Source organism: Heliangelus exortis, chromosome 9 (assembly GCF_036169615.1).
Source record: "Heliangelus exortis chromosome 9, bHelExo1.hap1, whole genome shotgun sequence".
In the NCBI taxonomy this organism is placed as follows: Eukaryota; Metazoa; Chordata; class Aves; order Apodiformes; family Trochilidae; genus Heliangelus; species Heliangelus exortis.
The window spans coordinates 16,381,560-16,404,758 of NC_092430.1; the positions used below are offsets into that span (position 1 = coordinate 16,381,560).

The window sequence follows — 23,199 nt, forward strand, 5'->3', positions numbered from 1 at the left end:
CGAACCGCTCCGGGGGCCTGGCGCTGCCCCCGCGGTGAGTCTGTCTCTGTCTGTCTGTCTGTCCGTACGTCCCCGCGCCCCACTCCTCACCCATCCCTCCTTCCCGTCCGTCTCGCTCGGTCGGTCCGTCCGTCCCCACCCCCCCGCCGTTACGTAAAGCGGCGGCGCGGCGCCTTTAAGAGCGGGGCTGGGGGCCGGGCAGGCGCGCGCCGCCCCGGGAGCTCGCGCCAGCGGCGGCAGGAGGCGGCGGCGGGGTAGGGGGTGCCGGGGCTGGTGCCGGGGCTCCGGCAGAGCGGCTCGGGGGGAGCCGCGGCGGGGGGTGGCCCCGGGGCGGGGGGGTGGCTCCCCCAGCGTGCGGCGCCGCGACCGGGCCCGGAACCGCGTGCACCATCCGGGGGCTGGGGCTGAGTGGGGCCCCGGGGGTTCCGGAGGGCGGTGGACTGAGCCCAGGGGTGCCGGAGGGTGGCGGGGTAGCACCAGGGGTGCAGGAGGAGGGGGGCTTCACCCGGGGGGTGCAGGAGGCGGGGCTGGGGGCGCTGCCCCGCGGCCAGGAGCTGGTGGCTGGCGGGGAGTCGTGGAGCGCCGGAGGGGCGCCGGGCCGGTGGCACTGGGTGCCGCTGGGGGAGCGGACGGGCCTGCAGGAGTGGGGCGAGCGGCCCGGGCCGGTCACTGGAATCGCCAGCCCTAAGCCGGGTGCGGAACCGCGGCGGCCCCGGGAGCGGGGGGCGGTCCGGGCGCGGCGGCGGGCGCGGGGCGCTGAGGAAGGGGCGGCCCCGGGGGACGCGGGGGTCAGCCCCGGGGCGCATCCCCCTCGGCGGGCGCGGGGCGCGGTGCGGGGTGTGCAGGAGCACGGCCCCAAAGTCAGGCAGGAGCAGGGCCTGATCCGGCGGGCGCAACAGGAGAGGGGCGGGGGACGGCGGGAGGTGAGCCCACCGGCCCGCGCCCGCTGGTGGGTGCGGCGGGGCCGGCAGGAGGAGGGGGAGGCCCGGGGTGGGGTGCAGGAGGAAGGGGAGTTCTACCCGGGGGAGCAGGAGCGCCCCGGCAACAACCCAGGCAACAACCCCGGTACACGGACCCCGGCACAGCGCCAGAACCGCAGGAGGGCCGCCCGGGTGTGAAGCCGGATCCGATACCCGGTGCCTACGGCCCCGCCGGGGATCCCACCCGGCACCCGGTCGCCGCCGGTATCGATCTGCGCGCCCCGCCCGGCCGGCGTGCGGGCGCATTCTGCTTGGCATGCCGGCTGTCCGGAGCGCCGGCGTTTTCGTCTTCTCCCTGCGGTGACACTGCCCAGCCCGGCGCAGGATGCGGCGGCAGTGGCGGTGAGCACAGAGGTAAGGAGCGAGGCGTTACTCCTTGCTGGTGGGGGGAGTGATGGGGCGGTCAGGGTTTGGCACTGCAGCCCTGTCCGGGCTGGCGTCTGCGTGTGCCCGCTGCACCTCGCCGGGCACTGCTGGTACCGGGCAGTGCTGGCACCGTGCCCTGCGGCACTGCGGGCTGCCGGAGCTGCCATCCTGCTCAGGCGCTGCGGGGCCGCTGAGCACCAGCCGGCAGCGTGCCCGACCCCCCTGCTCCTGCCTGGCGGGCAGAGTGGGTGCTTGGTGCCCTTGAACCCTCCCAAACTGCAGCGGAAGCCGGGGGAAGGTTGTTTTTTTCCTGGAGAAAAGGCGGCTTTGCTTGCTCTGCTCTTCCTCTTCCTCCGGGCTCGTGGGAGCTCCGGCGCTGAACAGAGGATCCTTGTCCTCCGGGGCCGGCCCTGTGCCTTGGGGGTGTTGTGCCTCAGCCGAAACGCGAAGCAGCGGTGAGGTGTGAGGAGTCTTGCTCACCGGCTCTGCGGGCAGTGCTATGGCTGTGTCTCACCACGTTGCGGAGGGTTTTTCTCTAAGCACTCGGGACCTTTTGGGTACTTTTGCTCTTTGTTGGGTTTATCTTTTTTTTTTTTTTCTTTTTCTTTTTTTTTTTTTTTTTTTTAATAAAGCCTTCAAGTTAAACTTGGTAAGGTGGTGCTGACAGCCCAGGCAAGGATCGCACCTCACTGTGAGGCCCCTGCATGGCTTTTCCTGGCACAGTCCGTTCCCCCCCTCCCACCCTGCAAGCAGCAACTGGGGAGGGGTCTGTGGGTGGCTGGAGGAGCCTGGGCAGGGGCAGCATCTCTGCCCACGGGCCTGCTGCAGGCCAAAGGCTGTGCTGGGGCTGGGCTGTCTGGGCAGGGCAGGTCTGGGCAGAGCTTGGCGCTGGTGCTTCCCCACTCCTTACCTCCCTGGGGCCACTTTGGCACAGGGTTCCACTAGTTGCCCCAGTGCTGCTGAGCTCTGGTGCCAGCAAGGTGGGTAACCCCTTTGTAAGGTGTTGCCGTTGCTGGTGGTCAGACATCTTCCTCTTTGCTGAGCTGGCTGAGGGAAAAGCCCTTGAACAAAGTTTTTCAGTGCCAGGCTCTACAGCTTTTCTAAAAAGAGGACCTGCCTGGAGGCCTATCTGAGCAGGGCTGTACTGGTGGATTGCTCTTTAGGAAGAGGGTCCAGGATGGCCCCCAGTTGCTGTTGGGTGCACCCTCAGCTCCAGCCTTGGCTCTGGCAGGGAGCGGGGCCCAGAGCAGCCTCTGCACCCCCATCCTGCTGCGCCAAGGCTCAGGGGTGTGGAGTGGGGGCTGTGCAGGCTGTGCAACCTGTTACCAACCCCTGGAGCAACCCAGGCCTCGTTAGCCCGGTATTCGTTAGTGCAGGGTGTGGGCCAGCCCTGCCAGCAGGGTATTGTGGGTATGGCTGGGGGGAAATGCTGATGTCTCCCTCCTCCTTTGGTGGCTGCCAGCTTGCTGTGCCCACCCTGTCTCAGCCTCTTCCAGGGCATGGAGAACATTTGTGGGCAGAGGAGCAGCTTCAGTGGGACTGAGAACTGCTGTGGGCTTGTAGGCAAGCTTTGTCCCAGCTGACCAGACCATGCTCTGTGCCTCAGTTTTCCCTGGAGAGAAAGCTTGAAGCCTCATCCTGCTCTCAGAGCACCAGGGGTTTGACTCCAGTTATATGCACAAGGACAAAGCATCCCAGAGAGCATTACACACACGGGTTTTGGGGGACAAGAGGAAGCTATGCCCCATACACAGCCCCTGCTGAAACAGGAAGGCTTTAGGGAAAAACTCTTGTTCCAGTCCTCTGCTGAGTAGCCTCCAGGCGAAGAGGGGCAGAGGGGGATGGACCTGTGCTGCAGCCTGCTTAATTAGGCTGCTGTCAATTAGCACTAATGACCAGCAGATGCTGGGTAGTCTGACCAAGGTGCTGCTCTGGTCTGGTGCTGGGGAAACATAGAGGCTAAATCTCCCTGCAGTGGATGTCCCACCTCCCCTGCTCCTGGCATCCAGTGTGGAGGAGTGATGTTATAGCATGGACACAGCTTTGTGCCTGTCTCACCTGGGACCTGGCCAACTTGTTTCATGCCAGCTCCAACCCACCTTGAGGTGTGTGGAGATGAGGGTACCATCAGCAGCACCCCCAGAGGTGAGGGGCAGGTTGGACCTGAAGCTTGTGCCAGGGCTTCCCCTTTCCCAGCAGGACCAGGGACAAAGTCCACCTGTGCTCTAGGGTGAGGAGGGGGCAGGTCCACAGAGGCTCTTTGAGATGCCTGAGCAGGGTGGGGAGTGGCCCTGGATGCTCCCGGGGGGTCTGAAGGGCCTGGGGTGGGCACACAAAGGGTGCCAGGCTGGGGGGCCCATCCTGACGTCTGCCTCCCACTTTGCCCCAGGGGATCCGTGGCTGGCATCACCACAGCCCCACCAGCCCCATGGCTGAGCCCTGAGCCTGTGCCCACTCGCACACCACCCGGTTCACTGCAACACCGGGGCCGGCACTGCTGAGAGACCCCCGCTGCGCCGCCACCACCACCCAGGTGAGACGGGCAGAGTCAGGTGGGCAGAAACCAGCCTTGCACCAGGGCAGGGTGGCAGTGTCCCCACTGGGGCAAGCCCACTGCCCTCTTTCCCCTCCCCATTACTACCCGTGGGCACAGAGCTGAGGGTGGGCAGGGTGCTGGGGTTGTTGCTTTGCCTGCTTGTCCTCCCAGAACACTGCTCTGTGTCCCTGTCTTGGTGGGAGAGCTCAGGGCTGGGGGTGGGGATCTGTTGCTGGGTTGGCTATTCCTGCCTGTTCCCTGCCCGTGCCGGGGAGTCAGGAGGCACAGTACAGGCTCAGCCTGCACTGGCTTGACTTGCGTAGGGGATTTGTTAGAGGAAAGAGGCTTAGGGGGGGGATTGGGGTTGCACTGGGCTCTGTTAGGGTGGGGGGGCCACACACACAGCCGTATCTCTCCTCCTTGGGCAGTCCCTGCTGCAGGCGGGGCTCAGTGGGGGATGCTCCGTGCCAGCAGGCAGGATCAGGCCACAGAGCCAGGCTTAGGAGTCCAGAGATGGCAGCAAGGGGGAACCGGGCACCCCGGCCTCCTCGTCCACCCCCACCGCGGGGGTCACCAGCCCTCCGTGCTGGCCCACCGATTTCTCCTGCTTGCCTGAGCCAGCCAAGCAAGCACCATGAGGTGCCAGCACCAACCGAGGCAAAACGTTCACCGGTATGGAGTCCCATGGGGGGGCATGGGGTGGTGCAATCCAGTGAGGGGCTGGGGATGGTCCTAAGGAAGCTGGGTGGTAACAGCATTCTGGGGGCAGGTGGGATGCAGCCGGCAGCCCTTTCTCTGGTGGGCGCTGGGTGTTTTTGTACACGTGGGAATGTGTGTATCCACATGCCTGCACCGTGGTTGCTCGGCCAGGGAGTGTGTCACCACAATTTGGGGCCACCCCCGGGGCCCCGTCAGGGCAGAGTGAGCCAGCCCGGGGCACTGCCATAGCCAGCCCTGCCTCCGCAGCTGGTGAGATCATTTCCAGGTGACACAGCTGCCAGGAAGGTGGCAGATGGGCTGTGACAGTGAGCGGGGTGATGTGCCTGAGGTGAGTGGGGGGCCACATCCCCCTCTGGGAGCTTGTTTTGGGGATCTGCCACTTCCTGGTGTCCTCTATGTGGGGTGGTGGGCACAGGGGATGCTTGAAGGGATGTGGGGCCGAGTGTGGTGTCCCAAAGGGCTGGGAGGTCCATTGTCCCCATGGAGGGGAGGGACACCTTGTCATCAGCATGACTGTCACCGCCCTGTGGGGAGAGAGAAGAGTGTGCCTCATCTGGCGGTTGTTATTGTGGTGGAGCCCCCCTAGGGTGGAACGGTGGGCGGCATGTGTTGCCGTGCTCTCCATCCCCTTGTAAGGAACCTCCTTGTTTGGGTTTCATCTGCGCCCGGAAAAGCCAGAAGGACGCGACACACAGGGGGTGAAGAGTTTGTGCCTAGACCTGTGGGAACAGGGCTTGTCCCCTCTCAGCTTGGGGGCCTCTCGGCATCCCTCTGGCCGGGCAGGCTGGCAAGGGTTTGCGTGCAGTGTGTGGTGGCTGGGGCCGCCGGGAAGGTGGCATAGCACGTCCATCAGTCACTCGCCATGGCGTGCCAGCGCGGTGACGCCGGCAGGCCGTGCGCGGGGGCGGTTCGGTTTCTCCCATGCCGCGGGCTCAGCCCGCCTCAGCTCTGCGGCTGAGCTCACCTCCGTGGTATGGCAGGAGGAGCCATCGAGGGGCTGCTCTGCCTGGCCCCTGTAAGCCCCACATGTTAAGGTGTACCTTCCTCCCTCTCCCCTCTTACCTCCCCCCCTCTCCTGGATTGGGAGTATTTTTTCATGGGCAGGCAAGATGGGCTCGTTCCCCCTTTGCCCTGCCCTGGTGATACTCTGGCGTCACTCTGTTGGATGTACCAGGGTCTAGGGGGAGGTGTGGGGTGAGTAGCAGGGGGTACTTCTGGGGGTTGGGATGGGGCATCAGGGTGTTGGCATGAGGACCAGACTGGTCCTTGGGGCTTCAAAGGACAGGTAGGTCCTTTGGGTCTGAGGGTGCTCCAGCCCCTCCCTCCCCCCAGTTTCAACCTACTGGCAGGCTTGCAGCTCTGGCCCAGGGGGCTCAGGGAGGGGCTGCAGCCAGGAGGTGTTGAGGTACAAGACAGTCCTGATGTGCAGGTGGGGGGTTCCCCACCCGGGGGGGCTGGCTTCTGAGTGCCACCTGTTCTGTGTTGCCTGGCAGAGGTTTAGGAGGCCTTCAGCATCCTGCAAGGGGGTGGGGGGAGAGGGTTGATCCCGGCAAGAGTCCTCCTGGCATGCCCCGCCGGCCCCCATCCCGGCAGCGCCAGCCGGGGCCTGGCTGCTCTCCCTGCGCTACCGTGCTTGCGCCAGCGCTGCTGGGTCGCTGCGCAGCAGCCATCTTCCCGGCGCATCCCATCCCCCTCTGCTGCCGCCGGGGAGCGGGAGGGATGCTGAGGATGCTGCCAGACATGGAGCCCCCACCCCTCCCCAGGTGCTCAGGAGGGGGGGGGTATGGTGCCTCCTCACTCATCCCGCTTGCCACAGAGCTCCGGTTGCTGGACGATGCTTCCTCCTGCTTCCTCCCCTCATCTTCCTCCTGCTCCGTCCGGCTGCATGCACCGCAACCCCGCTGTTGGGCTGCACTGTGCCGAGGTGGGGGGGAACGGGGGCTGCGAGCGTAGGGCTGGGGCTGGCAGTGATGGCACCGCCTCTCCGCTCGGGTGCCAGAGGGGGGACAGCAGGTGGGCAGTTGGGCTGCCGAGTCAGAAGGAAGACGGCCGTGCCAGGCTGGGATCGGGGTGAGGATGGGCGCCTTGAGGGGCCGCCCCCCCTCTTTCTCTTTCCCTCTCTCCTCTGCATCCCTCCTGCATCTATCCCTCCTTCATCTATCCCTCCTCCCCTCCATCACTGTCGCGGTCACCTTCACCCTCTCGCTGTTTTCCGGAACTGCAGCAACTTTCTGCCATGTGATCCGGAGCCCAGCTCCAGCCCTCGCCACCCCCAGGCAGGCGCGGGCGTCTCCGCAGAGCCCCCCGCTCTCCGCCGCGCCGCAGCCACCGCCGTCACCCCGGCTATGGGCGAGAGATGCGACTACCAGCGCCTGAGCAGCGCCGAGGAGGAGGAAGAGATGCGCGGCCCCCTGCCCCACAGCTTCTCGGACAGCACCGGGCAGCGGGCCCTGCGGCCGAGTAGCGGGCGCCCCACGCTGTCCCCCCGGCAGGACGTCACCCCGGGCATGCCGTACCGGCGGGTCAGTGCGCGGGGAGCCGGCAGGGGGGAACGGGTGGCGGCACCCAGCCGGACTGGATGCCCTCCAAGAGGGGCAGGGTCCTGCTGTGGGGCGTGAGTTGGCAGCTGACATGGTGCTGGGGTGGGGGGTCATGCATGGCATCTCCCCGCTCCGGCGCTTGCAATACCGTGCGGCATCACAGGTGGTGTGGGGATGGCAGCCCCTGCACACCTGTGCTTCCATCGCGACCCATGGAGCTGGGGGAGAGCTGAGAGGAAACTGAGGCAGACTTGACACAGCTTGGGGGGGGTGAGGGGAGTTGCCCAGCACAGGACGGTGGCCTTGCATGTGGGGGTGTCACAGGGGCATGTCAGGCTGTGTGTGGCGTTTCTGTGGGCTGGAGAGCATGTCGGTACATGCGGACGATGCAACTGCCTTTGGGGTGTAGGGCAGGTGTTTGGGTTGTTGTGGGTAGGAGGTCAGGCACAGGGGTGTTTGGCCACCTGTGTGCCAGCTTGGGTGACTATTTGGCCGTGCATGACAGGCGAGCATGGATGTCACCCATACCCTGTTAGCAAGGAGCGTGTCGCACCGGGAGCGAGCACCCGTGGGCACTGAGGGCGGCTCCAGGTGTGCGTCAGGCAGGGGCGGGGGTGCGGGGGGGGGAGGAGGGGGGGCGTGCGATGCCGCCGGCTGTGTGGCGCCGGGGGTGTTTGCGCACGTGCAGGGCTGCAGCTGGGGGGGAGAGGGGGGGCGCACAGAGGGGACGGGGGCGGGGGGGCGGCTGCGGTCATGCAGGTGGCGGGAGGCGCGCGGGGTGGTGGGGGTTGCGCCTGTGTGGTCCTGAGGTGCACGTGAGAGTCGTCACCACCCCGTGCATGAGCATGGGTGCAGGTAGGGTGGATCCCCAGGGGCGGGTGTGCACGGCACAGGAGAGTAAGCGGCAACTGCACCAGGGGTCTTTGTCACCTGCTGTATGGTCATCTGTGACACCACCCCACCCCTCCAGGTTGGGTGTTTGCTGGCAGGACTCTGGTCATCCATCTCAAGCAGAGGTTGCAGCATTACTGTCAGTGCCCATGGGCCTACCACGGGGAAACTGAGGCACAGAGTATCGCCAGCACAACGGGCAGGGCTGTGTCTCCTCTGGTCCCCTTTAGAGACCAGTGCTCCCAGAGTGTGTGCTGAACTGGGCAGCCTCAGTTGGCGCTCGGAGTGCAGGAGGCAGCGTGCCGGCCCCAGTAGGTGCCAGTACTGGCAAGTGCCATCCCCAGCTGATGGCGGTGATGCGCTGTTTCAGGACTGGGACATCCCTACACACACACACCCGCGTCCCCGGTGTCCCCTGGGGCGGGGACGGGGGAGCTGGCGCGTGGCAGAGGTTGGTGCCGAGGGCACCGTGCCCGGGTGTTCCCGGTCAATGGGCTTCTTGTGCCGGGCGTCAATGCCAGCCGAGATCTCGGCGGTGGAAGCTGCAGTGGAGGCTTCTCCGCACCTGGGGGTTTGCATAACCCCCTCCCTGCTGCTCCCCGGCACAGCGATGGCTGCGGCTTGCGGATGGGGTGGGGGTGGGGGGAAGAAGGGGGGAGATCTGAGCAGGCGGGAGCCATGGCAAGAGGTTGCTGTAGGTCTTTCCTCTCTCACGCCACGGCCAGCTGTTCTCCCGGGGGAATTTACAGGCAGACAACAGCACCGGGGCGGGGGTCAGCCCTGCTGGAGCACGAGACGAGCCCTGGGGTGCTGGTGGTACCCCGCGGCAACCGGGCAGCGGCTACGCTTGCCAAGCCAGAAGCTCCCCCCGCAGTGCCCATCGCCCTGGCGTCGTGCCTCTGGCTCGGCTGGGGAGCGGAGGGCCGGATGTCTCCTCTCCCTCCCTCCTCGCTTCCTGGGGGGAAACTGAGGCCCGGAGCATTTCCCAAGGCTGGGGCGAGTTTCCATGGAAATGGGAGCGGGGGTCCGGGCTCCCAGCTGTCGGCGCCCGCCAAACAAGGGAGAAAGCGGCACATTGATGGGAGCCCGGCCCCCTGGGCGCGCGTCCCAGCCCCGGCCGAAAATAACCCCTCCTGGGGAGCGCAGCGCAGGCAGCGGGCTGGGACCGAGCCCCGCTTCTGGCCAGGGGTCCCCAGGAAGAGTCTCTAGACAGGAGGGCGACCCTCAGCCCTGCCTGCAGTTGTCCCCCCCGCCCCGGCCCCGTTTCGTTGGGGAAGGGGAGGGCCGGCCGGGAGGATCGAGAGCTGGACGGAAGGAGGTGGAGAGCCACAGCCAGCGTCCGGCCGACGGACGCCACGAGCCCCTCTGTCCGCTTCGGGGGGATATGTGAGGCGGGCAAGCCCGGGGGGCATCACTGTAGCCAAGCTGAGGCGGCTGGGGGTGCTCCGGCTGCGCTGAGCGGGCTCTGCCTTGGGACACCAGCGCCGGGAAAGGGACATCGGCGGTGCCCGGGTCCGGCGGCGGGCAGCCCGGCAGGATGCGACGCTTCCAGGCTTTGCGCCGATCCTTCCCCTTCCTCACTCGCTTCCGCCTCTACCGAGTAAGTGCCGACCCCCGCCCCGAGCAGACCCCGCACTGTCTGTCACTCAGCCTGCGGGCAGGGGACCGGGCATCCGCGGCACTCGCCGGGAACTGCCGGCTGCTTTCGCCCCGCATGCCCCCTCTGCCCCTGCGCGCCCCCGTGCCCAGCTGCTCGCCGCACCCGCCGTATTTTTAGCTTGAAGTCGAGGGTTGTAATTGCGGTGACATGGCCGGAGCACCCGAGCACCGGGGGCAAAGGTGCCGAGGACCACGTCGTCTCCTGGGGGAGAGGAGAGGATAGCGGGGGCTGCCCTGCTGTAGAGCTGGGATGAGGGATCCCATATTCCCTCAGGCTCTCAGCAACTGAAGGCAGAGCCATTCTGTTCTCGGAGGGGTGGCAATGGAAGCGAGGGGAGCCAGGACAGGGGGCAGAAGTGTGGAATAGTGGAATAGACCTGTTACATTCCTGTGCCCTGAAAAAGCTGCTGGTCTGACACTGGTGGTGCTGGGGTGTCCTGTGCTGCAGCTGTGGGGCACCGGGACTCCCAGGGGGACCCTAAGGTCCCTGTCTGTTCCCTCCCTGTGGCTGCTGGGTGAGGTGGCAGAGGAGACCCACCATGGGTCTGTGCATCAGCCCAGGTGGCAGTGCAGGGTGCCAGGGGGCCAAGAGCCCATGCCAAAGTGGCTCTTTTTACTGGGGACAGCTGCCATCTCCCCAGGCAGATCCTCCAGATGGGCAAAGGGAGGCTGACAGGCATGGTGCCATGCTGTGGGGTGCCCTTCAGCTGGGGACAGCCTTTGCTGAAGCAGGGGGATAGGCCGGTGGTTTTGTGGGCACGATGGGAGTCCCTGTCTGTCCCTGGGAGCCCTGCCAATGGGGTGCCTCTTCTGGCCCCCCCAGGGAGCTGGGGACAAGCTCAGGAGACGAGTTTTGTTAGCCCCACCAGATGACTCCCCCAGGGGTACCAGGGCAGAGAGGAGAAGGACACAGTCCCCCCTCACCCAGCATTTTGTCCCAGCAGAGGCTGAGCTGTAGCATGCAGACAGAGGAGGGCACAGACTGGCTGCTGGAGCTGCTCACCGAGCTGCAGCTGCAGCAGTACTTCCTGCGCATCCGGGACGAGCTCAACGTCACCCGCCTCTCCCACTTCGAGTACGTCAAAAATGAGGATCTGGAGAAGATCGGCATGGGACGCCCCGGTGTGTACACTCCCCATAGACCTCCCCCTGTAGCCCCAGATGTCTGTGCAGCATCTTCTGGGGAGTACAGAAGAATATGCAGTCCATGCGGCTGGGGAGGGACCCCCCACCCCATGCTGTGTCGGTGACAGCCCCTGTGTCCTGCAGGCCAGCGGCGGCTGTGGGAGGCAGTGAAGCGGAGGAAAGCCATGTGCAAGCGGAAATCCTGGATGAGCAAGGTAAGGGTGGGAGAGAGGCAGGTGTGGCAGGGAAACTGAGACAGGCAGGAGGAGCTGGACCTCTCTCCATGCTCTTCACTGGTGCCCAACTGGTTCCTGGGTGCCAGCAGGGAGATAGGCAGAAACCCCTGTTGCGTGCCTTGCTTGTGGTGTGACCCTGCCAGCATGTGCCCTGGTTCTCTGGTGTCTCCTGGGTCACTTCCTGGGGAAGAGTGGCCCTGCCACCCCAGTATGCAGGAAATTCATTCCCTTTGCCTGATTTGCCTCTTTTCTGGGAAAATATTTGCAACTAATGAGCCACACAGCCCACGCCTCTCACCCCAGCTGTATCCGTGGGCAGCAGCACTGCCCAGACCCCTGCCTGCCTCATGGTGAGGAGATACAGCCATGTACCCACAGGGGCTGGGGGTGCAGCATTGGGAACCCCAAGATGCACATGTTCCCCTCATGCCATCCCTTTCAAAGCTGATGCTACTACCACCGTGGCACCTTGCACCCCCAAAAGAATGGAGCACTTGCAGCTGGGTGCTGGGTCGTGGCCTCTCCCCAGTGTGACTCATCTGGGCTGGGATGGGCTTTTAATAGAAGGCGACTCAGCCTTGAGCAGGGCGCAGAAATGCCACCTCCCACCCTGGCCACATGCTGGGCCCAGCCCCCGCGCACCCCTCACCAGTCCCAGCTGCAGGGGCTGGGATGGGCCCTGTCCCATGGGGTACATCGTAGCTTCCAGCTGGGGAAGAGGGAGGTGAGAGCCCATTCCCTCTGGACAGTGTGTATTTCAAGGCCCATTTTGCACCACACTCAGCCTAAGCTGGAGGTTTCTTTTGGCTTTGTGCCCAGGCACATCATGTATCCAAGAGTGCCTGAGGCCCTCCGGCTACCACCCTGGTTTGCCAGGGCTGCTGGGGATGCACCGTGGGGCTGTGGTGAGAAGTACAGCCCACTGCATATGCCCAGAGTCTGCTAAGCGTGCAGAGAGCTGGAGGAGCAGAGCCTGCTCCTGCAGCCTGCCTGCCCTGGATAATCACCAGTTAGGTCATCATTAGGTTCCAGAGTGTACAGCCCAGGCAGGGCATCCTTCTGGCACTGCTCACTCACAGACCCAAGCACCCAGAGGTCCCTGTGCCCATCTATCACCTGCCCCTGTGTCCCACAGGTGTTCAGCGGGAAGCGTCCTGAGTCAGAGCTGCCACCCCAGCCCCAGAGCACGTTCCGCAAACCCCCCACGCCCCCACCCCCTGAAGCTGGGGGCCAGCACTCCCTCACCTGCCTCGTGCGTGAGCGGGACCTCTCGCTCTTTGAGAAGCTGGGCGATGGCTCCTTTGGCGTCGTGCGGCGCGGCGAGTGGTGCACGCCTGCCGGCAAGACGGTGAGGGGGCTGCAGGGGCAATAGGGGGTGGTGGGGCCACCCGAGGGAAAGATATGCTGGGGCTCATCCCTGCTTTGGCCGTAGCTGAACGTGGCGGTGAAGTGTCTAAAGACGGATGTGCTGAGCCAGCCAGAGGCACTGGATGACTTTATCCGGGAGGTGAACGCCATGCACTCCCTCGACCACAGGAACCTCATCCGCCTCTACGGCGTGGTGCTCTCCCACCCCATGAAGATGGTGAGCTTTAGGGTGACCCTGATGCCACCCTATTGGGGTCCCACACGATAGGGGGGTAAGCAAAGCCAGGCTGGGTCCATACCCTGAGTCCTCCTCTGGCATCCTCAAGGGCACAAGGCGGCTGGAAACCAGCCCAGCCAAGGTGCTCTGGATTGACCAACTTGCTGTCCCATCCTCATGGCACAGGTGACAGAGCTGGCCCCACTGGGCTCCCTCCTGGACCGCTTGCGGAAGAATCAGGGCCATTTCCTCATCTCTACCCTCTGCCAGTATGCCATCCAGGTGGCCAAGGGCATGGCCTATCTGGAGTCCAAGCGTTTCATCCATCGTGACCTGGCAGCCCGCAACATCCTGCTGGCCTCCAATGAGCTGGTCAAGATTGGGGATTTTGGGCTGATGCGGGCCCTGCCCAAAAATGATGACCACTACGTGATGCAGGAACATCGCAAGGTCCCCTTTGCCTGGTGAGACACTGGGGGAGGATGAAGGGGGAAACACACCTGGGGTTGCAGGCATCCTCCTGATGCTCATGTCCTTCCCTGTGCAGGTGTGCTCCTGAGAGCCTGAAGACTCGTACCTTCTCCCATGCCAGCGACACCTGGATGTTTGGGGTGACCCTCTGGGAGATGTTCACCTATGGGCAGGAGCCCTGGATTGGCCTCAATGGCAGCCAGGTGGGTGTACAACAGCGATCTGCCTCCTCATCCCCTCACCCCAGGAGTGCAGGGCCCCCTGACAGCACCGGCTTCCTTACAGATCCTGCACAAGATAGACAAAGAGGGAGAGCGTCTGCCGCGGCCTGAGGATTGTCCCCAGGATGTCTACAATGTCATGCTGCAGTGCTGGGCACACAAGCCTGAGGACAGACCCACCTTCGTGGCCCTGCGGGACTTCTTGGTGGAGGTGGGTGAGCGGGTGGGAAAGGGTCAGAGGTCTCTAGTGCCCCTCTCTTACGGGCTCTGTGCAAACCCGGGCAGCGTAGCGGGTATTGCCAAAGTGGGAGGTGATGTTTGGGGGCCCTGGGACAGGAATCTTTGTTGCAGGGAGGTTGTGGCTGGTGACATGGTCACAGCAGGAGGACCTCTGAGTGCCACCTTGCTCTCATGGAACATCCAGGTGCTCCTGTTGCTCTTTCCCACCCCACTGATATTTGGGCTGGGAGCAGTGGTGCCGTCTGCTGCACATTTTTGGGGCTCATTGCTTGTTGTGAGTCTGGGTTTTTCCCAGAAGATTGTGGGTATGCACATGATGGGGTGCTGCACCCCCTGTCCTCACCTCCCCTCTCCTCTCAGGCCCAGCCCACTGACATGAGGGCACTGCAGGACTTTGAGGAGCCTGACAAGCTTCATATCCAGATGAATGACATCATCACAGTCATCGAGGGCAGGTATTGTACAGGGTGGGGGACTCAGGCTAGCTGCCAGCTTGCATGGGGACAGGGGGGGCCTAGGAGTGGTGGGGCCATGAGCACTGGTAGAGCTCTGGGGAACAGGGATGGGGGGCTCTGACATCCTGGCCTCATACCCTGCAGGCAGGCAGAGCTGCCTCCACTTTTGAGGGAGACGTGCTATTCCCTGGGTGGCACAGCACCACAGGGCCACCCCAGAGTGGGGACATGGCCATGCCTGTGGGCAGCATGGCCCTGCCCACACCATCATCCCCACTGACTCACCCCACTGCACCCATGGGTTTGCCCCGGGAAACCGCGCACCCCGAGGCCGCTCCCTGCTGATAGCGACAGGGACGTGCCACGGGGCTGCTGTCACCCAGCCTGGAGAGGCACGGGGGGACTAGGTACCGTGGTGGTGTCACCTGTCAAGCCCTGTGCCATGGGCTTTGTTTCTCCATCCCTGCTTGCTGCCCCGGGACATGGCCACCCCTCTTCGCCACCCTATGGACCTGCAGACCGGGTCCTTTGGTCCCTGCATCCCCATCTCAGGATGCACCCGTCCTTCTCCATCTCAGGGACAGCAGGGACCCTCCGCAGGAGCTCAGTGTCGCTTTGCCCCACTGGCACAGGGGAGACCACCCCCTCCAGCCCCGGGGGGATGCAGAGAAAAGCTTTGTCCTTCCCCCCCTCCCGGTCCCCCGCCCCCGGGACCAGCTCCCCGCGGTTAGTCACGGCCCGGAGGTGAATCAGGCCGGGTTTGTGTGTCTGCAGGGACCGGCTTTCTCCCGGGATGACTCTTGCCCAGGGTCTGGCGGTTTAATTGCAGGGAGGGGAGGAGAGGGGAGGGGAAGCGGCGTCGGCGGAGGGAGGGAAGAAGGGAGGGAGGGAAGGAGCGGCGGAGGGCGGTGCGGCCGCTCTAGTGTGCCTACATCGTCCCCGCTGCCGCATCTCGGCCGGGGATCCTGCTCCCGCCGACCCCCTCCTCGCCGCCAGCCTCAGGTGAACTACGGCGGGGAGGGGGACGGAGCGGGAGGATGATGGGCGGGAGCGGGATGCTGGGGGGACGTGGCCACGCTCGGGGATGCCGATGGGCCGGGAGGTGCAGCCTTCTCTGCCTCAGTTTCCCCCGGGGACGCCGGTCTTTGATGACTCCTCAGTAGGCACGTTTTGGGGATGCTGGTTTTGGGCAGGCGGGGAGGGCTCTGCAGCCCTGGGGTAGCAGGCGCTCCAGAGTAGCTGCCGGCGCTTCCAGAGTGCCGGAGGGGATCCCTCATCCCCGTGCCTCAGTTTCCCCCCCCCGGAGTGGCTGCCCCCCACGGCGCTGCTGGCGGGGGTGCCCGGGCAGGGAGGGCAGGGCTGGTGGGGGTGGGCTTCTCTCGGGGGCCGCATCCTGCCCCGCCGAGGCCGCCCGGGGCACTGTAAACACCCCCCACCCCTTTTCAAGCCCCTGCCTGTCCTTCGGCGGGCTCCCGGCGTGCGTACGTGTGTGTGGGCAGGGGCAGGGACCTACCTGAAAGCCCCCCGGGGAGCCGGCGGCGGGAGGGGGCTTTCGAGGGGGAAGCCAAGGCAGAGCCTGAGCGGGTTTGTACCGGGGGTCCGAGCCCGGATCCGTTGGGATGAGGCTGGGAGGGGAGGTGCGGCTGCAGCATTCCTGCGGCGGGATGCGGCAGTGCCGGGGGACAGGGAGAGCGAGCGGAGGGGACTTGCGAGGAGGGGAACTGTCACCTTCCCGGCCCCGCCGCGGGTGAGGGAGGGTTCGCGGTACCGGCTGGGCTGTGCCAAGGGGTCCAGGCGCTGAGTAAGGCGGCTGACTGGCGGCGAGTGGGGAAGGTAAACAGGAAAAGGGCTGAGCTGGTGGCCGGGGGTGACTCACAGGTGACTCCAGGAAACTGTGGGGCCTGTGCCAGCCTTGCCGGGCTGGCACTGCTCACAGCCCACCGCCCCCAGCCCTGTGCTAGCCCTGTCCAGCAGGGAGGAGTCTGGGGGGAGAAGACCAGGGGGGGAATAGGGTCAGGCTCCCTCACCTTGGTATGCCACAGGCTGGGCAGGGGGCACCGCTTGGGGTGCCCTTCCCTGCATCCTACCCGTTCCTATCCCCCCACACCAGGCCCCTTTCCCATCCCCCTTCAAGCTGGGCAACTGCCCTATCCCACCCTGGAGCTAGTGGCCACATCCTGGGGGTAGGCAGGAGGCTCCTGGTTGAATCCTGGGGTACTATGAGCTCTCCTGAGGACTGGCACCCTTGACACCCTACCCGCATGGCCACAGGCAGTTTAGCAGCCTGCACAGGGCTTGCTTGTAGTGTAAGATGGGAGTGAGGGAGATCCTGCAGTGGTCTGTCCCCCACCATGCATACCCTCCCACTCCCAGTTTTCCCAGTGGGACTGGAATATTTGAGGGTACAGCAACAGACCCTGTCCACAACCTTTCATGCTGTCCCTGGCTGTGTGGGAACCAGCAGTGAGCAGCTCAGCATCACCCTAAGGCTTCTGCAGAATTTGGGTCAGCTGGGAGGAGAAGGGGCACATCTTTTTAGGCACAAGTAGGGAGCTTTGTCCCCCACCACCTGCACTCCTAGCACCTTCCTGGTGCAAGGACCATGTGGGAAGGGAGGCAGAGCACTCTGTCAGCTTAGGGTTGGGATCCCAAGCGACTGGGTTCCCCTCCTGGTTATGCCACTGCCTGCCTGCATAGCCTTGGGTGAGTCACTTCATCTCCTCCCCATGACCAGGCGTGTGGTCCCCCTCCCATCCCCTCATCAGTAACAAGGTCCTTTTTATTCCTTAGGGCCGAGAATTACTGGTGGCGGGGTCAGAATAAGCGGACCCTAAAAGTGGGCCAGTTCCCCCGAAACACGGTGACCTCGGTGGCAGGGCTGTCAGCCCACGACATCAGCCAGCCTCTTAAAAACAGCTTCATCCACACAGGCCATGGAGACACCAACCCGCAGCACTGCTGGGGGTTTCCTGATAAAATTGATGAGTAAGAACCTTTCTGTCTTCTCTGCATCCCCCGCCTGCTCCCCGCCTTTCCCACTGCCCGCTGGGCACTGGAGCAAGCTGCAGCTTGGCCACCCCCACTTGAAGCATCTCTTCCCTCTGCTGTGCTGGGGATGGTGGCTCTGGGTAGGGTCTCCACGGCTGGACTAACTCCCTTGCCTTTTCTAACTAATGGGGTCAGGGATGTGGGGGGCTGCTGTACTTGTGGGGGGTTACCCTGGGGGGAGCACCTTCACACAGCCCTGCAGCCCCTTGTGACTGTCCTGGGGCAAAGGGACATCAGTGAGCACCACACCGGAGGTGGCCACGTTACTCCAATGCCTTTGGGGTGTCCCAGGGCTGCTAAACCCATGCCCTTCAGTGCCTGCGTGGAGGGAAGCTGTGATGGAGGTGCACCTCAGCCGCACGGTTTTAGCAGCATGATCCTTTTTTTTGAAAGTAGAACATGAAAAAATCCACCAGAATTTTTTTCCTCCCTCTGTTTCATTGGGAGAGATCCCAGTTGGTCTCTGATGAGGGGAAGGTTGGGTGTCAGGCGGACTGGCTGTGCCCATCATGGGTGCTGGAGACAAAGGGGGCAGTGGACCTTGACTTGGGGCATTGGGCATAGTGGGGGTGTCTCTGCTAGTGCTGGGCTGGGAGGATGGGGTAGGACTGCTACAGGGAAAGGGGGAAACAGTATGGGATTTAAAAGCCTGGAAAGCTCCTGCTTTGTAGAGCCAGCTCCTGCGCTTGGTACAGCACATCCTCTGGGATCATGATCCCACTGCAGTTTGGCATCCCAGCCCTGGTGCAGCTCTGCTGGTGTCCTCGGTCCCATCCTGATGCCTCCGCGGTGTCGTGGGCTGTGCCGGTCGCCCTCCAAGGATTGAACCGAGGCGCTGTGCACATGGACCCAGCTCGTGCCCCGGCAGGCCTCCCCGTACCCCGCTGCGTGGGCACGGGTGATGGGTACGTGCTGCCTGGGCCGCCGAGAACTCCCCAAGCTCGGCACACGCCCAGGCCTTCGGGCTCCACCAGCTCCCGCCGGCTCCCTGCTTCACCACGCCTGGCTTGCGGTGGCTCGCCCGGGCCTCCCGGCACCCCACTAGCATGTCCTACCGGGGTGCCATGCCCTGGGTGCAGCATCACACCATGGCACCCCAGTGCTGGAGGTGTCCTGGGCACCGCACCTTGGGCACGGCACCCTGTTGGCAATCCCTCGGGTACGGTACATCTCGTACGCGCAGCCGGAGAGGGGTGGGTGACACTGAGACAGCACCAGGCTCTGTGTCATAGCGCTGAAAGCTTCTGGGGTGGGGTGCCCCAGTGCCTTTGGGGATGGGACCCGCTGGGGCTGGGGGGTGTCCTGTGCGATGTGGTGTGGGGTCCCCAATGGCCCCTGCTGACCCCTCCGTGCTCTTCCTTCTCCCCACAGGCTGTACCTGGGAAATCCCATGGACCCTCCTGACATTTTAGGTGTGGACCCGAGTGCTGCCAGACCCACACAGCTTCCAGGCAGGGCTAAAAGTGAGCAGTTTTTCTCCTTCCCCCTGCCTGTCAGCTGCACAAAGCCCCATCCCCATGCCTTGCTGACAGGTGGGCTGGATCCTCTCCTATCTGTTTCTCTGCTACCACTTGCTGTTTGCAAACCTAGGGTGGGAAGCTGGGGTGGCAGGGCATGTTGTGAACTGGCCACGTGCCACTGCTAGCAGCGTGGGTGGCCAGTGGCTCTGCCTGGCTGGACTCTGCCCCTGTGCCCTTTGTCCAGGTCCTGTTCCCATCCTTCCACAGCTGGGCTCCCCAGTCTGGGGGATCTCAGCAGAGCCACCACAGGGAGGGAGCTCTGTGCATGTGGCACAGCTGCCCTAAACATGCACTTTTCCCTTGGGAGGGCTTCCCACCATCATCCTTCCCGCACCCCACCGGTGGTGGGGCACACGATGAAGCATGCGCCCCGCTAACAAGAACACCCTGGCTGCCATTTGCTCTGCATGCTCACCCTGTGCCTCCTCTCCTCTCGGGCTTTCTCTTCTCCTGCAGGGCAGCCACCTCCACGCCCGCCTCAGCCTACTGTCCTGCTCACCAGTAAGTTGGGCTTTCTTGGGTCCGCCTCTTCTTCGTCCTTTGTTGCCCCTCTTTTATTTCTCAGCTCCTTTCATTCCCTCTACCTCCCGGGTACTGACTTGCACCTGTGGGTGATGGCATTTGTGGTGGGGACACAGATGCAGAGCAGGGTGGCTGGCTTGGGGCAGGGGCGTAGGGGACTGTGGGGTGGGGAAGGGCAGGGGTACCCTGCCCGTGGCACCCCAGCCCCCTGCCTAGATAAGCATTGCTGCACCCAAGATGGCAGCAAAGGTGACTGAAGCTATGGGGCAACTTGGCAAATTTTGGTGTTGAAGTGTTCTCCCCTTGTACCCCCAGGGATGGGTGCTGAGACCCTCACAATCTCTCTTGTTCCCCTCCTAGAGCCCTGCTACGACCCAGTCAGTGAGGAAGAGGAGGGTCTGCCAAGGGGTCTCCAGAAGCTCTGCCTGAAGAAGCCAGGCACAGGGAAGGGTCTGCGACCAGTCAAGCCGTCAGCACGGGTGCCGGGCACCAAGATGGGTGAGCGGCAACCGGGACGGCTGCTGAGCGAAGGACCGGCAGGCAGCGAGGTGACCCTCATTGATTTTGGGGAGGAAGTGCCTCAAGGTAGCCCGTCGCCAGTGGGGGAGCTGACAACCCCATCATTGGCCAAGCTGGCCATGGAGGCTTTCTCGTTGCTGGACAAAACCCCACCACAGAGCCCCACGCGAGCTCTACCCCGTCCCCTCCACCCCACACCAGTGGTGGACTGGGATGCCCGACCCTTGCCCCCACCACCTGCCTATGATGATGTGGCACAGGATGAGGACGATTTTGAGGTCTGCTCCATCACCAGCCCCCCAAGCCGGAGGGGCAAGACCAACTATGGCTTTGTGGACGAGGGGGAGCGGGCGCCAGTGCTGGAGGACAATCTCTTCCTGCCCCCAAAGGAGACTAAGCAGCCCAGCCTGACACAGACCACAGAGCTCTTTGAGGAGCTGCAGCAGGAGTGCATGAAGAGGCTCAATGTCCCCATGGGACTGTCCGCCCCTGCTGATGACAAGCCCCAAATCCCACCCCGTGTCCCCATCCCACCCCGGCCCCTACGCCGCAATGAGCCCGGGCGCTGGTCAGGGGAACTTTCCCCAGTTTCAGGGGGTGAGGAAGACCGGCCGCCCCAGATCCCCCCCCGGGACCCACTGTCACAGCCCACCTCTCGGACACCCAGCCCCATGGCGCTGCAGGTGGGCTCCCCTCAGCAACGTGCTGCCCTCTGCTCCTGCCTCTCCACCTCGCCAGGGAAGCCCATGCCCACCACGCAGAGTTTTGCCCTCGACCCCAAGTATGCCACCCCCAAAGTCATCCAGGCACAAGGCAAGGACTGCTCCAAGGGACCCTGCATCCTGCCCATCGTGAAAGATGGGCAGAAGGTCAGCAGCACTCACTATTACCTGCTGCCCGAGCGTCCTGCCTACCTGGACAAGTATGAGAAGTTTTTCAAGGAGGCCAAAAGTCCTGAGGAGGTGCCCACGTCCCGTCTGGTCACCACAGCTACCGTCCGTCCCATGGTGCAGCAGCCACCACCAGACTGCAAGGCCAACTTCTCCTCCAACAACAGCAACCCTGGGCCCAAGTGCCTGGTGAAAGCTTCCTGCAGCCTCCAGAAGATTGTCTATGATGGGCCAGATGGCTGCCGCCCTGCTGACAAGATCCGGCTGGTAAGTGGCATCCTCAGGAAAAGGGGGACGCAGTGTCTATGGGCTCAGTCAGGCAAGAGCCATGCCCACCCTGTGCTTAGGTTTCCCAGAACTCAACATCACGGGATTGGCTACGGTGTTCCCCAGATGTGCTGTGGGACATCGGTGTCACTGGAACTCCAAAATGAGGATTGCAGGCCCTTTTAACTCAAACTATTCATACCCATGACCTCAGGGAGCTGGGAAGGAAGGAGGGTGTCACTGCAATCCCCTTGGGCTCTCTGGGTTGGGTCTGTGGTGGCTAAGAGTCTGCACCTAAGCCCAGGAGAGGTCAGAGATCCCAAGGCTGCAGATGGTCCCAGCTATGGGCTGGTGGCTCTCCTGGAGATGGAGCCAGCCAGGGGCTCCTTCTCACCCAGGGCTGGTGGCTCCCCCAGGTACAAGACACAGTGCATGGTGTGACCACTGAGGAGTGCCAGGCAGCTCTGCAGAACCATGGCTGGAGTATCCAACGAGCCATCCAGTATCTGAAGGTACCACATGCCCCTGTCACAGCTCCCACTAGCGTGGTGGCACCCCTGTTACCCCCTTCACCATGCCCTGTCCCCTTGCAGGTGGAGCAGCTCTTCTGCCTGGGGATAAAGTCCCGTGTCGAGTGCCACCGGGTACTGGAGATGTTCGACTGGAACCTGGCCCAGGCCAGCTCCCACCTCCTTGATCCCTGCAGCACCGCCCGCCAGAAGTAGGGGCACAGATGTATTTTTTTGTGGGGGGTAGCTCCATGTCATGTTGCTCTTGTCTGGCTGGCACTGGCACTGCTCCTGAGCTCATGTCCTTTCCTCTCCTTACAGGCGGTGACAGCAGGGATGGGGCAAGCTTTGTTGGATCTGGAGCAGGCATCTCACTGTGGGACCACTCCCCTGGTGTCCACCCCCACCCACACAACTTGCAGCTGGACTCTGGACTGAGCCCCCACATAGGGGACAGGAACACCCTGAAAGAGAGCCTGCCCAGCACCCCAGACCTGCCAGGGCGCCTGTGCTCTGGCTTTGGCAACAGCCTCCGCCCCTTGTTGAATTGTTTTTGTAAAGAGAAATGTAATTTTAATATATATATTATATATATAAAAAATATTCTATGGAGAGGAGGAGGGTGCCTGTGGTCTGCCAGGTTCATCCCTGCCAATGCACAAGGACAGGCCATGTCTCCACTGGTGCAGGTAGCTGGGAATGTGACCCAGGGGACCAGCCACACGTATGGTGCCTGGGAGGGGATGCACATGTGTGGTGGTGCACAGCAGGTGCTGGGGATCCTCAGGGAGCTGTGTGACACCCATAAACTCCCTTGGTGATGGCTCCCAGACAGTTTCAGGGTACAAAGGTCCCCCCATCTAGGGTAACTGGAGTCCTGTCACCTCCCCAGGCCTAAAGCTTGAATGCTGGGCATGGTTTTCTCTGCTCTGAGCAGGCAGTTCTTGCCTGTGGGGATGTCCCTGTGCAGCAGAGCACCCTGCAGCAGGGCCCCCCATTGCCCTCACACCCCACAGGACTCGGCTCCCGGCTGCTGCCTGAGTCATGCCCGGGCAGGGAGTGGTGGGACCTGCGTCGCTCTCCCACCCACGCGTGGGGTGTTGTGCAACCGGATGCCACCGCGCAACTGCAGCCAGGTGCTGAGGGGAGGGGGGTGAGGGCCTTGGCCCCCATAGGGTGGCAGTGTTAACACCCCCTCCAGTTGGGTGTCAGAGCTCCTTAGGTGGGTTCCCTGAGGTGACATCTTGCAGCAGCACTGGAAACAGGACTCTGTGCATGTGGAGGAGGACCTCAGTGCCTAGACCCACTGGGTCTGTGGGCATTGGTGATACCTGGTCTCCAAAATGCCCTCTGCTTCAGAGCTTGGCAGCTTCAGTGGAGTGAAGCCTCATAGTGAGCCACCTGTCAGGAAAGGCTGTGCTGGCATGGCAGTGGGTCCTTCCCTGTGGCAGATGGTAGTCAGCCACATCATGTATGTGCCATGTGGACCCACATCTCTGCTAATCTCTGGTTCTCCAGTCCAGTCCCTGAGTGTGGAGTCAGGAGGTATGCGAGTGCTGGCCACGCATGGGTGTTTTGGGCTTTCTGTGCTTTAATTTCCCCATCTAAGGTGCAGATACATGGCAAGGCAGCCAGCTGTGATGGCTTGAGTGAAGTGAGGAAGGCACAAATGTGTTCACCAACTTAGGTTCTCTCCTCAAAATGATCCCAGAGCTGGGCTAGGCCTTGTGAAGCAAATGTGCGTTTGCTGGGTCCCTTTGCATGGCCAGGAATGCCTGTGGCCTCTGTCCCTGTTGGAAGGTGACCTCCAACCCGGGGCAAGGCCTGGCGCCACCACCCATGGGGGAACAACCTCCCTGGCTGGGCCCATGTAGGCGTTTGCCGCGATGGCACAGATAA

General features: G+C 63.5%; 1 protein-coding gene across 18 annotated transcripts; it reads left to right on the forward strand.

The window, feature by feature from the left end:
* Positions 1-1,010: 1,010 nt before the first annotated feature.
* Positions 1,011-21,912, forward strand: TNK2 (tyrosine kinase non receptor 2). Of its 18 annotated transcripts, none has more exons than XM_071752378.1 (17): positions 1,011-1,334; positions 3,736-3,879; positions 10,637-10,814; positions 10,962-11,032; positions 12,189-12,401; positions 12,486-12,638; positions 12,825-13,102; positions 13,186-13,312; positions 13,395-13,541; positions 13,931-14,025; positions 16,816-17,010; positions 18,445-18,536; positions 19,050-19,094; positions 19,476-20,791; positions 21,208-21,303; positions 21,385-21,512; positions 21,622-21,912. In XM_071752378.1, the coding sequence occupies exons 3-17, from the start codon at positions 10,652-10,654 to the stop codon at positions 21,626-21,628; spliced, it is 3,126 nt and encodes a 1,041-aa protein (XP_071608479.1). In that variant the 5' UTR covers positions 1,011-1,334; positions 3,736-3,879; positions 10,637-10,651; the 3' UTR covers positions 21,629-21,912. The 18 variants fall into 18 exon arrangements, with proteins under 18 accessions (XP_071608479.1, XP_071608471.1, XP_071608480.1 ...); XM_071752370.1 differs by lacking the exon at positions 19,050-19,094 and adding an exon at positions 4,311-4,554 and having other exon boundaries at positions 1,114-1,334; XM_071752367.1 differs by lacking the exon at positions 3,736-3,879 and adding an exon at positions 6,827-7,124 and having other exon boundaries at positions 1,218-1,334; positions 19,431-20,791.
* The last annotated feature ends 1,287 nt before the right edge of the window (positions 21,913-23,199 follow it).